Source organism: Meles meles, chromosome 2 (assembly GCF_922984935.1).
Source record: "Meles meles chromosome 2, mMelMel3.1 paternal haplotype, whole genome shotgun sequence".
Taxonomy (NCBI): Eukaryota; Metazoa; Chordata; class Mammalia; order Carnivora; family Mustelidae; genus Meles; species Meles meles.
Genome location: NC_060067.1, coordinates 118,240,948 through 118,258,808, shown reverse-complemented (window position 1 = coordinate 118,258,808; position 17,861 = coordinate 118,240,948). Strand labels below are relative to the sequence as shown.

At 34.8% G+C, this 17,861-nt stretch overlaps 1 protein-coding gene across 3 annotated transcripts in view; it reads left to right on the top strand.

The window, feature by feature from the left end:
- Positions 1-17,861, top strand: part of CCSER1 (coiled-coil serine rich protein 1) — an 877,572-nt gene that overhangs the window by 546,447 nt on the left and 313,264 nt on the right. For all 3 annotated transcript variants that reach the window (XM_045997844.1, XM_045997841.1, XM_045997843.1), the window contains one exon: positions 11,813-11,890. In XM_045997844.1, coding sequence (XP_045853800.1) covers positions 11,813-11,890 — 78 coding nt within the window. The remainder of the gene's footprint in view (positions 1-11,812; positions 11,891-17,861) is intronic.

Sequence of the window (17,861 nt, the reverse complement as noted above, 5' to 3'; positions counted from 1 at the left end):
ATTTAGTGACAAAACAACAAAGTAATGATTATAGTAATTGGAGTTGATTGCAAGATCAGAATGCAGCTAAGAGCAAAGCAAACTGAACATAGCCAGGCATCTGTTAGGGTATTGTTTCTGTCCACTGTCCTGGATTATTGATACCATGTAGAAGAATATTTTTAAAAGCCATGATTTTTAAAATCTCTGTGAATTTAAGAAGGTGAACTTATAATCAGAGCTTTCACTTACTAAACACTTATTAAACACAAAGTGTTTACTAAAAACACTTTGAAGCAGAGAATACACATCATGAGACAGTGGAAAAATACTCGTGAGCCTCAGGTGGGTATAGAAACTGATAGCATCTCCATGTAAGTCAATTTGGTAATATCATTAAAAATTACAGTTGAGTGTATCTTTTAGATTTGTAATTCCACATCTGAAAAATTATTTTATAGATAAAATACATATACTAGAAGGGTAGGAATGTAACAGTGTTTAACTACACTATGAGAGGCCCATAAATTGGAATAATATACAGCTATGTGAAAGAATGAGGATACTCATTGTATACAGATACATGGTAATTTGAAAAAGGCAGGTTGAAGAACAGTATGTAAAACATGTTATTCTGTAAAATATGTTATTTATATAAAAGAAAAAAAAACTGAATGACTGGATATCTCTGTGCGTTTGTGTTTGTGTGTGTGTTTGCATTTGACCCTTGAGCAACATGGGTTTGAAGTGCCCAGGTCCACTTGTATGTAGATTTTTTACTGAACAGTACTGTAAATGTATTTTTCTTATCATTCTTTTAATAAAATATTTTTTCTAGCTTACATTATTTAAAGAATAAAGTATATAATGCATGTAATACATGAAATATGTGTTAACTATTCCATAAGGCTTCTAGTCAAAAACAGTCTATTAGTAATTAAGGTTTGACAGTGTCAAAGTTATGTGCAGATTCATGTGCAGGTTTTTGACTGCACAGAGGTCAGCACCCTAACCCCTGTGTTGTTTATGGGTCAAGAATAATGTATATATGCTTATGTGTGTTCCTATTATCTATATATCATCTACCTGTCTGTCTGTCCATCCATCTGTCACATTTCTATATATAACATCTGTAGAAGGTTTTTTTATGCAATAAATTGGTAAAATTTGGGGCCTCTGGGTGGTTGAGGACTGGGAGTAGAATAAAACCTGTAGAATAAAACCTTTTTCCTGGCAAAAGATGCTGCCCCATTTGAAATTTGGACTATGTAAATGGGTCATCATGTTAAAAGTAAATTTTACACACACACACACACACACACACACACACTGAATTTATACATAGGCATTTTTTGACTAAATCTTACAAAGCTCCAAATTTAAAAATACATGCTCTGAGTCACCCCAAATTTAGGAAAAAAATAAATTATTTTACTATCACATAAATATTGCTAAATTCCCAGCCTAGAATAGAGTAGTATCCTAATTCTCAACACCACTTGTACCAGCTGGTTCCAAATTTTAGATTCTATAGCATGTAACTTCCAAACCACAATACTTAATAAGGATGCTTAAGTGTTTGACACACAGTTTTGTGAAAATTATTTAGCCACATAGAGCTGGATTATCAGTATATTTGCTATGTACTTATGGCTCCATTGCTTTTTCTCCATGTATTGGATACAGGCTTTCTGCCTGCATTTCCTAGAAATACACCATCCACTAGATGGCCTCTGGCAATTCATATAGAAACACTTTCTGTGACCTTAGCAACATTAACTGAAAGAGAGAATTTCTTTCTAAAAATTCCAACATAATTCCCATATCTGAGTCTCATTTAAATGAATTGGCTCATGTGCCTTGCTTTTTTGTATAGAACAGTTTGGCTAGGCCTTAGTTATATGCTCACTCCTATTTCAAGAATATTGAATCAGCAGTACTCAAAATAAATGGATTGAAAGTTTCCCCAAAGAAAAATTAAAATGTTGTTAGCACAGTAAGATGGATTAGATGCTGGGAAGGAAAAAACTTCACATATCACCTACTCTTAAGAAGATACTACAAAGGAGGGGAAAAAAACTTGCATTTTCATTTGGAGAAAATAAGACCAATAAAAGACTCACATTGATAAGGTTGGTGAGCTTGGCCAAAGTACAAAGAGCTAGTCCTGTTTTGGACATTGAATTTAATTGCTCTCATTTTGGCTTACTATGAAAAAAAAAAAAACAAATAAGGAATATATAATCACTTTAAGAATGAAGTGAGTGGAATCAGCTTCCCCTGGCTGACTTGGTTCCTCAGAGAGGTGTGCCTGATAATCAGTGGCCAGCACCCTGGACTGGAGGAGCTTAGAGCTGTCAGCTCATTGCCATTTGTAGGATATACTTGGGGACACAGATTAACTCTCCAGATTATGTCCACTAATATATGAAGACTGTCTTTCTGTGCCACAATTAGATACTCTGCATTCCTTTTCTTACTAAGTCCTGGAGACAACCACATCTTAGCAGTGAGATGAGTCATGGCAAAAATGAAAATCTATGGTCAGGGAAGCCTAATGTGTCCTTAATACTTATTGGATGGCTGAACAAATAAATGTCTGAATCTTCACAGAAATTTGGCACATCTGAAAGAGGAAAATATTTTCAAGAAAAGGAGCCTATTTATACCACAGAAATCTAAATTATCCTATGGGCTTTATCAATACAATATTATTATATTATATTATATATATGTATATATAATATATATTATATTATAATTTTAACATTATTGACTGTTAAAACAACAAAAAACTATAACATGGGGTACATTTTATAAATAATAATTTTAGAAATACAAGAATGAATGTTCAAATTAACATGTTTAGGTAAACATTTAATTTTACTAGGCCTCCAGAATTACCTTATACAACTTACCCTAATGGCTTAAAAAACATTTCACTTATGCTCAAACCTGTTTATGTACTCAACAGATTTGAGTCCAATTGATCATGTTTCACTTCAAGAAATTCTTATAAATAAACTTTAATCCCATAGGGCAGATCCATTAATTATTTCTTCAGGGGAGGTATAATTAATGGATCTGTTCTATAGAATTATGGCATTCAGTAAATATTAATAATGCAAACTCACTCTACCAAGCACCTTAAGAGTACCCAAACAAATAGATCATTTCATATGGCTGAAGCTTTCCTTCAACATACCTGTACGGAACATGAAAGCATGCAAAACAATTTAGCATCAGCTTTTCAGTGAGCTCTTCATAGAAGATTAAAGATTCTTTAGTGGAGCTGTTACGCATCCCCATAAAATAGTGTGTCAAAATTCATTTTTATAAAATTTAAAAAGCCCTAATGAAAGCTTAGAAGCTGTGAGTACAGTGACAGTCATGTATTATAATCCTGAAAAGCCTGGTTATATTGCAAATGAAGAATATTTTTAAATAAACCTCTTATTTTAAAAGTTTCATTTGCATAGGAAATTTGCAGAGGTGATACAGAGAGCTCCCATACACGCGCCATTCAGTTTTCCCAAATGTTATTATCTTAACCTAAACAGAGTACATTTGTCACAACTGAGAACTGATATAGGTACTATTAACTAAACTTAGCAGTGTATTAAAATGTTACCAGTTTTCCCTAATATCCTTTTTGCTACTGCGCTATTTTATCCAGGATGCCACATTACATTTAGTCATCACATCTCTCTAATGACATGATCTGTAATAGTTCTTAGACTTGCCTTGTCCTTGATGACCTTGACTTTGACTGGTTAGATTTTCTGCAGAACGGCCCAGAATTTGGGTTTGTCTGATATTTTTCTCATAATTAGACTGAGGTGGGAGAAAGACCACAAAGGTGAAATATCCTTCATGATATTATGTCATGCTCTCTAGATGGTGTTTACCTTGATCATGTTGATGAAGTTAATATTTGCTGGGTTTCTCCACTGTAATATTACCTTTCTCCATTTCATACTCTGCTCTTTGGAATTAACTGACTAAACACAGTCTGGGAGTTGGTTGTGGGGTGGGGTGTAAATTCCACATCTTGAAGAATGGGAGTATCTGCATAAATTATTTGAAATTCTCCTGTGAGAAAGCTTTGACTTTTCTCTCCAATTATTTATTTCTTCCATTCCTTACTTATTTATATATGAATTCATGATTTTTAAAATTTCGTTTTAACCTTTGAATTATAACTCCAATACGATGTTATTTATTTTGTTGCTCAAATTGTTCCAACTTTGGCATTTGGGAGCTCTTTCACATTGGCTCCTTTATCTCTTTGGCATTCTCCATCCTTACATCTTTTCAGCGTTTTCTTACTTTCTGGAACAACAAGATGGTCTAGAATCACCTAGTACATTCTTTGCCCCATCCCTGGGATCAACGATTTCTCCAAGGAGCCATGGTTCCTTTATTAGAAGAAAGGAGTATAGCTTCCCTATGACCCTGTAATTGCACTGCTGGGTATTTACTCCAAAGATACAGATGTAGTGAAAAGAAGAGCCATTTGTACCCCAATGTTTATAGCAGCAATGGCCACGGTCGCCAAACTGTGGAAAGAACCAAGATGCCCTTCAACGGACAAATGGATAAGGAAGATATGGTCCATATACACGATGGAGTATTATGCCTCCATCAGAAAGAATGAATACCCAACTTTTGTAGCAACATGGACGGGACTGGAAGAGATTATGCTGAGTGAAATAAGTCAAGCAGAGAGAGTCAAGTATCATATGGTTTCACTTATTTGTGGAGCATAACAAAGAACATGGAGGACATGAGGAGATGGAGAGGAGAAGGGAGTTGTAGGAAATTGGAAGGGGAGATGAACCATGAGAGACGATGGACTCTGAAAAACAACCTGAGGGTTTTGAAGGGGCGGGGGGTGGGAGGTTGTGGAACCAGGTGGTGGGTAATACGGAGGGCACGTATTGCATGGAGCACTGGGTGTGGTGCAAAAACAATGAATACTTTTATGCTGAAAATAAATTTAAAAAAAGAAGAAAGGAGTATAAAGGCATTGGGCATTAATAAAGAATATTTTATTTGATAAAATTAGCACATTCCCTCCCCAAATCAGAAGAAAAATACAATATGGCTTATATAATAAAAATATTATCAATACATGTTAAAAATTATCTCATTTTCATGGATAAAAAGTAACTCCTCGGGTACCTGGCTGGTTCAGTTGGTAGAGCTATGACTCTTCAGCATGAGTTTGAACCCCGTGTTGGGTATACAGATTACTTAAAAAATAATAATAAATAGAATGCATTCCTAAAAAAAGTTACTCCCTAATTTATGAATTAATGAAGACTTTCAAAACTGAATTTTAATTTTTATATCATGTAAATGGCTGCCTTGACAATTTATACCCATTTATAGTAAGTATAGATTGTGAATCAGTCAAGAGTTGATTTCTTCATGTCAAAAGAAAGAATAGAGTACTATGTCAAGGTTATTATAATGCATGCATGTTTTATTTTTTGAACAATAAAAATAGTAGAAGCTTAGCGAAGATGTGTCATTCAAAGTATCAAAATTCTGTTCTGGTTTAGCAAGTATTAATGACATCTCTTACCCTTTAATTTCTCTATTTCTGTAATGATAGTATATTGAGTGTCAAATCCCTCAGTTGTACACTTTGTTCGTTAACAGTTGAGCAGTGTGGGTTGAGAGTGATTAGATTTTTTAGCCAGACTTTTAGAACACTGTTTATAATAACAGATAATATACCATTCCTCTAAACTGTGGTCTGAAATTTAACCTGGGAGAACATGATTATTATTACAACAAAATGTTTCTTTCATTATTTATTTGGGAAAGAACACCTACTGTGATTTGCAAATCCTACTGTTCACTTTCTGGATTCTTTTTAATAGAAATGCTGTTTTAATATAGTTATATTTTATATACTTATTTTTGTACATTTATTTTCTCATCAAGAATGACTTCTAGTGATTCAGCAATCAGTGTTGATAGTCAAAGTAGATACTGGATTAGTAGTCAGAGTTGCCACCAAATACTTGAGTCTGAAGATTTCATCAAGGTCGTTTATTTGCTATTTCCAGCCTCTTGATAAGTTATCCTTGATAATTCATATATATTTTTAGGAGTCATCTCATAGGAGCCAAATAAAGTTCTATTTAGCCTCCTGCCACTGTTTTCCTCTTATATGGCACTCTTAATATGCCACAGTGGCATAGTATTTGCAGAACCTCTCTATGTACTTAAATCATTTTTTTATTCCACTGAGAAACTTGAACAAGAGAGTAATATTCATCATCTTATCTCATAGAATTTTATTTAAAATAGCTATTTCTATTTCTACTTCTGCCCTCTTTTTTTTCTCAAAGATGAGTCAACAGAAAAGATGATAGACACATTGCTTTTCTTACCATTTCTATTTTCCTTCCCACCTAATACTTAATTTTCTCTCCTTCTTCCATTCATCTGCCCAGGAAGTTCCATAATCACCGTCTGATGAGAGTCTCTTATATTAATTTAAAATTTTCAGTATTATAGCAAAGACTTCATCCCCTCCTTTGACAAACCCACAAGCAGATAATATCTTCACATTTTTGTTTATTATAATTAAAGTATGTTAAGTCACTGGTAACTGTCAGATTCCTATCAGATAAGTGAGACTGGCTAAAGTATCTGAGGTAACTTGCTAAAATACAAATTAATCTTTGTGAAAATTTTATGCTAGATTGTGTACAATACAAATATTAGTATTATTTAATGTGTGTATTATACCAAAAAAATTGCAAAGCTTTTTCAAAGAATAGAAACCTAACTATGCTGTTTTTTTGGCCATGATGTATGAGCTGAAAGGTTGGTAGCAGAAAACATAAGTAAAAAATCTTTGTGAACTTGAGGTAGGACAAGAGTTCTTAGGTCAATCACCAAAAGTATAAACCATAAATAATAATAATAATAATGTGGAAAGCTTTGATTCTTTTGAAGACAGTATTAAGGAAACAAATACACCACAAACTGGGTGAAAACATTGATAATATACATATATGACAAAGGATTTATATCCAAATAACCCCATCAGAAAGAAAAATAGGCAAAATATTTTAACAGACACGTTACAAAACAAGCTATACTAATGGTCAACAGGCACATGAAAAGATGCTCAACATCCTTAGTTTTCTATGGAAATTAAAGTTAAAACCACAGTGAGCTACTATTACAGATCCCTGGAATAGCTAAAATTAAAGAAAATAGAAGAAAAAAGATGATGCCAATATTGCTGAGATACAATACAAATTGAAGTGCAATATATTACAACCCCTTTGTCATTTTGTCAGTTTGTTATGAAGTTGGCATAAAAATGGATGCAGATTTACCAAGGGCCCAGGTAATTTCACTGAGATATTAATCCAAGAAAAATGAAGACAGGGGTGCCTGGGTGGCTCAGTCAGTTGAGCATCCAGCTCTTGATTTTGGCTCAAGTCATGGTCTCCGGGTCCTGGGATCAAGCATGAGGCTCCATGCTCAGTGGGGAATCTGCTTGAGGATACTTTCTCTCCCTCTGCCCCTCGCCCTGCTCATGTGCTCTCTCACTCTCTCAGAGAAATAATTCTTAAAAAAAAAAAAAAAAAGAAAGAAAAGAAAACATGTGTCCACAAAAACATATACAAAGGGGCGCCTGGGTAGCTCAGTGGGTTAAAGCCTCTGCATTCGGTTCAGGTCATGATCCCAGGGTCCTGGGATCGAGCCCCGCATTGGGCTCTCTGCTCTGAGGGGAGCCTGCTTCCTCCTCTCTCTCTCTGCCTGCTGCTCTGTCTACTTGTGATCTCTGTCTGTCAAATAAATAAATAAAATCTTAAAAAAAAAACAAACAACACACATACACAAACGTTTAGCATGGGTGTCTTTGCAATAGTCCCAGACTGGATTAGATTACAAATTGTGATTAGATAAACAAGTTGAGTTTGCCTTTAAATATTGCACTACATTTAGAAGGATGGATCTTGAAAAACACAACATGACATGATGAATTTCAAAATAATTTTGTTAAATGAATCAAGCTGAGTACAAAAGAGTTCATATAGTATATTTCCATTTACGTGAAGTTCTAGGGAGAGCAAAACTAACCTATAGTAATATGGCATATCATTGTTGCCTGGGACCAGGAAGGGGTGGCATTTGAATGCAGAGGAGCATGAGGGAACATTTTGAGGCGATGAAACTGTTCTATACTTTGATTTTGTTGGTAGTTACACATGTATACATTGGTGAAATGCACCTAACCACATACTTTTAAAAGTCTCATTTTAGCATAGTATATTATACTTCAATAGAGTTGATTTAAAGAGGATGGGTTGGAGGTGAGGCATGAGGTAGTTTGTAAATTTAGGGAAATTTATGTAATGGAAACAGCAACAACAAATGAATAGTTTCTTCAAACAGATAAGTGGAATGAATTCTGGAGAACAATATGCATGAGAAGAAGGTGACAGTCACTAGAATATCTCTGACAGGTTCAAAAGTAAGTACTTGCGGGGCGGCGCCTGGGTGGCTCAGTGGGTTGAAGCCTCTGCTTTTGGCTCGGGTCGTCCTGGGATTGAGCCCTGCATCTAGCCCCTCATCAGGCTCTCTGCTCAGCGGGGAGCCTGCTTCCCTCTCTCTCTCTCTGCCTGTCTCTGCCTGCTTGTGATCTCTGTCTGTCAGGTGAATGGATAAAATCTTTAAAAAAAAGTAAGCACCTGTCTAGATTTTATTATTAAACTTAAAGGTCATGCTTAACATTAAGCTCAATTTGGAGAAAAATAAAAGAGAACTTAGCATATATGCAATAGAAATTGAAGGGGGAAAGTCTACCAATTTGGGTGAAAAAAACATAACTATAGGGAAAATGTTGTTCATATTATTTAATCACCCTAGTGTTGGAAAAAAAGCAGGTATCTATTAGACTTAGAACCAGAAAATCAGGTTTTTAGGACACCTGTTGTAATTAAGATAGTCTTAACCTGTCAGGAACATTTATGCAGTCTCTGTTGGGTCAGAAAGTTGAAGTATGTTACATAAGAATTAAGGAGGTTCCTTTTGTTGAGATGATTTGCTTATTTTGCAGAATAATTCTGTATCCCAAAGACAGCCACTTTTACATTATTGAGAACTGGCCATTTCCAAAGTATCTGAAGTATATCAAAAACAGATGAAGCTATAATTCTAACAAAATATTTTTGGAAGAATATCGTGAAAGAACATATACACTTTTAGCTTTTAAAAACTTCAAATGTAAGTTATGAAGTACTTTGTTAATTTGTATTTAGATATGCAACTGCATTGGAATGCTATCATTAAATGAAAGGGTAAGCTAATTAAAGTATGAAGTATGGATAAGATTTATATCTGAAGAGTTTTCTATAGTATCAGATATCTAAAAGTGTAAGCAAATTGAAATGGCACCTAAATTACAGATCACTGAAATGCAAATGGAAAAACAATAAGCTAAAAATGAAGATACAGTTTTTCTATTTTTACTTTGTATTTTTCAACTTGATAATTAAGTGCAGTGTATCAGATGTCACATAAGATTGATTTGTTTTTTAAAAACATTTTTCTCAAGATTCACTAGGAACAGTAGAATTAAAGTGTCATACTATAAGATGGATTTGAAAGTTAAAGCTGGAACACAGTTTTCTCTAAGAATGACATTCAAAGAATCAAGGTTAGATGATGCAGGTTTTGGAGTCTGCTTTCTAACAGTGCTTAGGCATGACACATTTATTTCTGGGAAGTTGTGAGAGACCTCAATCCTAAAAGAAGTTAACCATGAAACTTGATTTTGGTTCATGTTCTTATGGAAGTTCAAAAATCTTCATCTGTGAGAATATGATACAGGGTTTTAAATTTTCATAACTGGATGTCATCTCTGTCTTCTGAACATATGACTTTTAAGGGCCTGATACTTTACGAGGCTATGCAGAGTATCAGTTCTTAAGGAAAATACCAGATAATTCAACTACATATGAACTGTATTCTATTATTTGCCTAATTTCTCATGAGAAATCCAATGAGAAAAACAGCTCAGGAGTCTTGTTTTTCAAGTCTGGAAAAAAAAGTTTTACCCATTTTTTAAAATTTTAGAATCCTGTGGTAAGTTCATTCCTAAGAAGACCTTTGTTTTTCTATTATATCATATAATCAGATAGTGAAAGGCAGCAGTTCAGAATATTTCCTGATTTTGATCAAATAATGGACAAGAAGTTCTGAATAAATTAAGAAATTACATCAGTAGCTAATTCAACTCAATTATCAATTATGTATTTTTCTGCTTCCTTCAGTAGAATTACTGTTCAGTTTTTACCTAACTTCCTCTTTTAGACAATTTAAGTCAATGTGCAGTCTTAGATCAGTTTCTGAAGTAGGTGCAGTACATGTTATATAAAAATTATACTGAGTTGTCTTTCTCCGATTGACTTATTTCACTAAGCATGATACGCTCTAGTTCCATCCACATCGTCGCAAATACAGGTGGTGGGTAATGGGGAGGGCACGTTTTGCATGGAGCACTGGGTGTTGTGCAAAAAGAATGAATACTGTTAACGCTGAAAAAATAAATAAAATGGGAAAAAAAATGTAAAAAAAATTATACTGAGTATAAACTATGTCCTTATGCATATGTCCTTATGCATTGTTGCTGAAATAGTGTCAGAAATAATCCCACTTTATGGATATTTAAAATGTGTCCAATTTACGGTACACCTAAATCAAATGAATTGAAAATAACCTCATGAATGGAAAGAGACTCTAAGAATTTTAACAGTTGTAGCATCTGTTCTTTGAATGTGTTCTTTTTTGGCATTAAATCAGCCAAACTTGCCTACTTATTCCCTTATCACAATCAAAATTAATCCATTCTTTTGCTTTAATCTTCATTGCAAAATTTTCTGTATTTGAGTGCATGCACAGTTGGTAACCAAGCTGGAATATGTTGCTGTTCATTCTTTTCAATGTTTTATTTGCTTATCTACTTAAAAGAAAGAATTACTCTGACAGAGTGAATTAAGGATATAGTAACATAATTTTTGTTGCTACCTACTATCAGTATTTTTTTTCTTGCTTTTAGAAAAAGTAATGGTAAACTTCTAACCCATACTTCTTCTTTTTTTTTTTTTTTAGGCTAATCTCTTTAAGAAGTGTTACTTTATTACATTTTTACAGGACTAGAAGAACTGCATTAGAAACATTCCAATAATTCTTTATGTAAATCCTTTGTTCTTACACTTTTGTTTTGTTTTGTTTAGCAGAATGTAAGAAAGATTATAAAGTGTTAGGGGCTATGGATATGGGAATTTAAAATTTTAATGTTTCTTCATTTTCCAATTACATATTGATGACAAACATAGTTTTCATAATGAATGAAAACTGGATACAGTTACTTAAATTTTCACTAAATAAAAGTGAATAACTTTTCAATATATGTTTGAAAATCAGCCTGAAAGCGAATTGGAAATCGTCGCAGATACTGTATAACTTTCAAAAAAAAGGGGGACAAAAATCTAAAGGAAGCAAATAAAATTTTAAATACTGTCCTGACACAAAGATAATCATGGTATTTAATAAAATGCACTTAAAATGTACATTAATAAGTGATAATTAAGCAAATTTTTCAGTTAACTATTTCTAAATAAGGAATGATTCAGAATATAACGTAATGTGAATTTTTTTACACCCATATTTCATTTGTTATTTATTTATTACAAAGAAGGATTTAATTCTAAACTAGGAATAATAAAAATATCTACCAGAATATATCTTTACCAGAATATATCTGTTTAATTCAGTTATGTTTTCCTTGCAGAGTGCAGATATGAGCCCAGCAAGTAGCACCACTTCACTTCCTGTTAGTCCTCTTACTGAAGAGCCATTGCCTTTCAAGGTAAAAAAATAAACAAAAAATAATTACTTGTGATACTTTTAGGATACTTAAATACTTACTTTGCTATAGTAAAATATTGCATGATATAGATGGTAAAGTGAACTGGTTTAATACGTAAGGATCTAATTTCAAATGGTAAAATCTTTGTCATTTCCTTGTCATTCTGGTTGGTAAATGAAAGTACGGTTTGAAATAGAAGTTAATACTTTATAGACTACATGTTTTGCCCTGCATGCAGGAAACAGTGATTTCTTTGCAATAGTTTGATCTCACATGAATTAGAGGTTTTGAATCGCTTATTTATCTTAATTTAAGTAATAAATTCAGGATCCATTATTTAGCCCTCATTGAGTAGGTTATATTTCCATTAGTTGGTTAAATTTTCATTGATGACTCTAGCTTGTAATTAAGTGATTATGAGGTCTTTATAAAATAATGAAAATTGAAATATGGAATCATTCCTCCAAACACATTATATCTTAAAAATATTTAAGGAAATAAGGAAATAAGGAATTGAGTATGGTTTGTAGATTTCTTCAGCTTGGGAGACTATATGTATTACAAGTAAGAAGTCATTTTCTTGTTTTACTGTTTAAGATTAGATGTATCTTTTTAAACCAGAGCGTGAGGTCAGCTATTTTATATTTGTACCAGGGATGTTTGAGTTTCATTGAAATTGTTGTAAATAAAGGCAATCCTCGAGATCATGGGGGAAGAAAAAACTTGGAAAGTTGAGATGACTCACTTAACTTACATGCAATAATTTCAGTGTAATTTGGTTTAAAGGCAGATAGTTATGCATTTTGGGATTCATTATGGTTTTCATGATTTTCAGATTTTATCCTAAAATTAGTTTTTATTGTGAGTTTTTTTTCTTTTTTATATGAAGAGCATAACCTACTCAACTTCATACTGCTTAAACCTAGTACAGTGGCTGGTATTGATTTCTAAGTACTCAGTATTTGCTGTATTGTTATTAGAAAGTTATGAATTACATTGTGTGTCTTTAGTTTTCTAATTAAAGATGCTTTGTTGCTTAATGGTGGACAAGGGGCACTGGGTGGCTCAGTCAGGTAAGCAGCTGACTCTTGATTTCAGCTCAGGTCATGATCTCAGGGTCATGAGACTGAGCCCTAAATCTAGCTCCATGCTCAGCAGGGAGTCTGCTGGAGATGCTCTTTCCCTCTTCTTCAACCCTTCCCCCTGTCACACTCACTCTCTCTCTCTCACAAATAAATAAATAAATCCTGAAATAAATGATTGACAATAATAATTGTTAAAAGGTTATTTTATATCAGAGAATTGTTAAATACTGAGTAATATTCTGATTATATTATTTATTGATCTATTCTACAACATTGATCTATTGATCTATTCTACAACATTGATCTATTGATCTATTCTACAATAACAAGAAGATAGTAACATTTCAAAATTTAGTGTTACTCAGTGTTTCCATCTTATGGTATATGGGACAAAATCTTATGAAAAATCATATCTTTAATAAGATCTTAATTGACAGCTGCTTTTCTGTGATACATAGGTTTGTGGAGTGTCTAATGAAATTGGGCATCTAGTGCCTACAATTCACAATGCAGCTACCCTGTTAGAGACCCAGCTACCTTCCCCAGGAGCTGACCCAGACCCAGGGATATTTCTAGAGTTTTCTCTTCTTGTGAAATCCAAAGTTCTTAGACTACTTTTACTCATCTCCAGAAATCACCATTTAGTCTAGACTAAAGAAATTCCTTTTTTTTTTTTTTTTTTAATTTCCCTTGGAGATTATTCCTCTCTTCTTTAGTCAACCAGAACCTGGGGGTGGGGGGGGGATCTTCTCAATGTACTTTTTAGAAACAGAATAGAGAAAAGGAATTGTCTGAACTGTCTGAAGATTTTTCTCAGTGCCACCTTATTAAAAGCAAGGGATAAAGAGGTGGAAATAAATTAATGTCTCAAAATTTCATCTTGTCATGTACTCCTGGAATATTAGAGAAAGAAATGATGCTAATTCCTCTTGGCCATAGATCCAAACTCAGCATTTAGTAGCAAACATAGTTTGCTCTCACTTACAAAAAATAGTGTGTAGAAAAAAATAGTAATCCCAGAAAATAATACCTATCAACCATTAACTATTTGGATAAATGATATAAATTTGCCTATCGTTTCTATAATGATCACTGATTTCTAGGACAAATTTCCATTCTGACACTTTCTATCTGTATGACCTTGACTTGTTACTTGGTATCTTAATTTTCCCATCTATAAAATAGGTTTTTTTTTCCATTTTATTTATTTTTTCAGCGTAACAGTATTCATTGTTTTTGCACAACACCCAGTGCTCCATGCAATACGTGCCATCCCTATTACCCACCACCTGGTTCCACCAACCTCCCACCCTCGCCCCTTCAAAACGGTTGTTTTCAGAGTCCATAGTCTCTCATGGTTCGCCTCCCCTTCCAATTTCCTTCAACTTCCTTCTCCTCTCCATCTCCCAATGTCCTCCATGTCATTTGTTATGCTCCACAAATAAGTGAAACCATATGATACTTGACTCTCTCTGCTTGACTTATTTCACTCAGCATAATCACTTTAATCTCGTCCATGTTGCTACAAAAGTTGGGTATTCATCCTTTTTTTTCTTTTAATAAACATATAATGTATTTTTATCCCCAGGGGTACAGGTCTATGAATCACCAGGTTTACACACTTCAGAGCACTCACAATAGCACATACCCTCCCCAATGTCCATAACCCCCTCCCCCTCTCCCAAACCCACCTCCCCCCAGCAACCGCCAGTTTTGTGAGATTAAGAGTCATTTATGGTTTGTCTCCCTCCCAATCCCATCTTGTTTCATTTATTCTTCTCCTACCCCCCTAAACCCCCATGTTGCATCTCCACATCCTCATATCAGGGAGATCATATGATAGTTGTCTTTCTCCGATTGACTTATTTCACTAAGCATGATACCCTCTAGTTCCATCCACGTCGTCGCAAATGGCTTTTGATGGCTGCATAGTATTCCATTGTGTATATATACCACCTCTTCTTTATCGATTCTTCTGTTGATGGACATCTGGGTTCTTTCCATAGTTTGGCTATTGTAGACATTGCTGCTATAAACATTCAGGTGCACGTGCCCCTTCGGATCACTACATTTGTATCTTTAGGGTAAATACCCAGTAGTGCAATTGCTGGGTCATAGGGTAGTTCTATTTTCAACATTTTGAGGAACCTCCATGCTGTTTTCAAAAGTGGTTGCACCAGCTTGCATTCCCACCAACAGTGTAGGAGGGTTCCCCTTTCTCCGCATCCTCGCCAGCATCTGTCATTTCCTGACTTGTTAATTTTAGCCATTCTGACTGGTGTGAGGTGATATCTCATTGTGGTTTTGATTTGTATTTCCCTGATACCGAGTGATGTGGAGCACTTTTTCGTGTGTCTGTTGGCCATCTGGATGTCTTCTTTGCAGAAATGTCTGTTCATGTCCTCTGCCCATTTCTTGATTGGATTGTTTGTTCTTTGGGTGTTGAGTTTGCTAAGTTCCTTACAGATTTAGGATACTAGCCCTTTATCTGATCATGTCGTTTGCAAATATGTTCTCCCATTCTGTCAGTTGTCTTTTGGTTTTGTTAACTGTTTCCTTTGCTTTGCAAAAGCTTTTGATCTTGATGAAATCCCAATAGTTCATTTTTGCCCTTGCTTCCCTTGCCTTTGCCGTTGTTCCTAGGAAGATGTTGCTGCGGCTGAGGTCGAAGAGGTTGCTGCCTGTGTTCTCCTCAAGGATTTTGATGGATTCCTTTCTCACATTGACGTCCTTCATCCATTTTGAGTCTATTTTCATGTGTGGTGCAAGGAAGTAGTCCAATTTCATTTTTCTGCATGTGGCTGTCCAATTTCCCAGCACCATTTATTGAAGAGGCTGTCTTTTTTCCATTGGACATTCTTTCCTGCTTTGTCGAAGATTAGTTGACCATAGAGTTGAGGGTCTATTTCTGGGCTCTCTATTCTGTTCCATTGATCTATGTGTCTGTTTTTGTGCCAGTACCATGCTGTCTTGATGATGACAGCTTTGTAATAGAGCTTCAAGTCCGGAATTGTGATGCCACAAACTTCGGCTTTCTTTTTCAATATTCCTTTGGCTATTCGAGGTCTTTTCTGGTTCCATATAAATTTTAGGATTATTTGTTCCATTTCTTTGAAAAAAATGGATGGTATTTTGATAGGGATTGCATTAAATGTGTAGATTGCTTTAGGTAGCATAGACATTTTCACAATATTTATTCTTCCAATCCAGGAGCATGGAACATTTTTCCATTTCTTTGTGTCTTCCTCAATTTCTTTCATGAGTACTTTATAGTTTTCTGCATATAGATTCTTAGCCTCTTTGGTTAGGTTTATTCCTAGGTATCTTATAGTTTTGGGTGCAATTGTAAATGGGATGGACTCCTTAATTTCTCTTTCTTCTGTCTTGTTGTTGGAGTAGAGAAATGCAACTGATTTCTGTGCATTGATTTTATATCCTGACACTTTACTGAATTCCTGTACAAGTTCTAGCAGTTTTGGAGTGGAGTCTTTTGGGTTTTCCACATATAGTATCATATCATCTACGAAGAGTGATAGTTTGACTTCTTCTTTGCCGACTTGGATGCCTATAATTTTTTTTGTTGTCTGATTGCTGAGGCTAGGACTTCCATTACTATGTTGAATAGCAGTGGTGATACACCCCTGCCGTGTTCCTGACCTTAATGGAAAAGCTTTCAGTTTTTCTCCATTGAGAATGATATTTGCGGTGGGTTTTTCATAGATGGCTTTGATAATATTGAGGTATGTGCCCTCTATCCCTACACTTTGAAGAGTTTTGATCAGGAAGGGATGCTGTACTTTGTCAAATACTTTTTCAGCATCTATTGAGAGTATCATATGGTTCTTTTTCTTTCTTTTATTAATGTGTTGTATCACATTGATTGATTTGTGGATGTTGAACCAACCCTGCAGCCCTGGAATAAATCCCACTTGATCGTGGTGAATAATCCTTTTAATGTACTGTTGAATCCTATTGGCTAGTATTTTGGTGAGAATTTTTGCATCTGTGTTCATCAAGGATATTGGTCTGTAGTTCTCTTTTTGGTGGGATCCTTGTCTGGTTTTGGGATCAAGGTGATGCTGGCCTCATAAAATGAGTTTGGAAGTTTTCCTTCCATTTCTATTTTTTGGAACAGTTTCAGGAGAATCAGAATTAGTTCTTCTTTAAATGTTTGGTAGAATTCCCCTGGGAAACCATCTGGCCCTGGGCTTTTGTTTGTTTGGAGATTTTTTTTTTTAATATTTTATTTATCTGACAAAGAGAAATCACAACTAGGCAGAGAGGCAGGCAGAGAGAGAGGAGGAAGCAGGCTCCCTGCGGAGCAGAGAGCCCGATGCGGGGCTCGATCCCAGGACCCTGGGATCATGACCTGATCCGAAGGCAGAGGCTTTAACCTACTGAGCCACCCAGGCGCCCCTGTTTGGAGATTTTTGATGACTGTTTCAATCTCCTTACTGCTTATGGGCCTGTTCAGGTTTTCTATTTCTTCCTGGTTCAGTTGTGGTAGTTTATATGTCTCTAGGAATGGATCCGTTTCTTCCAGATTGTCAAATTTGTTGGCGTAGGGTTGCTCATAGTATGTTCTTATAATTGTCTGTATTTCTTTGGTGTTAGTTGTGATCTCTCCTCTTTCATTCATGATTTTATTGATTTGGGTCCTTTCTCTTTTCTTTTTGATAAGTCTGGCCAGGGGTTTATCAATCTTATTGATTCTTTCAAAGAACTAGCTCCTATTTCATTGATTTTTTTCTATTGTTTTTTTGGTTTCTATTTCATTGATTTCTGCTCTGATCTTTATTATTTCTCTTCTCCTGCTGGGTTTAGGGTTTCTTTCTTGTTCTTTCTCCAGCTCCTTTACGTGTAGTGTTAGGTTGTGTACTTGAGAC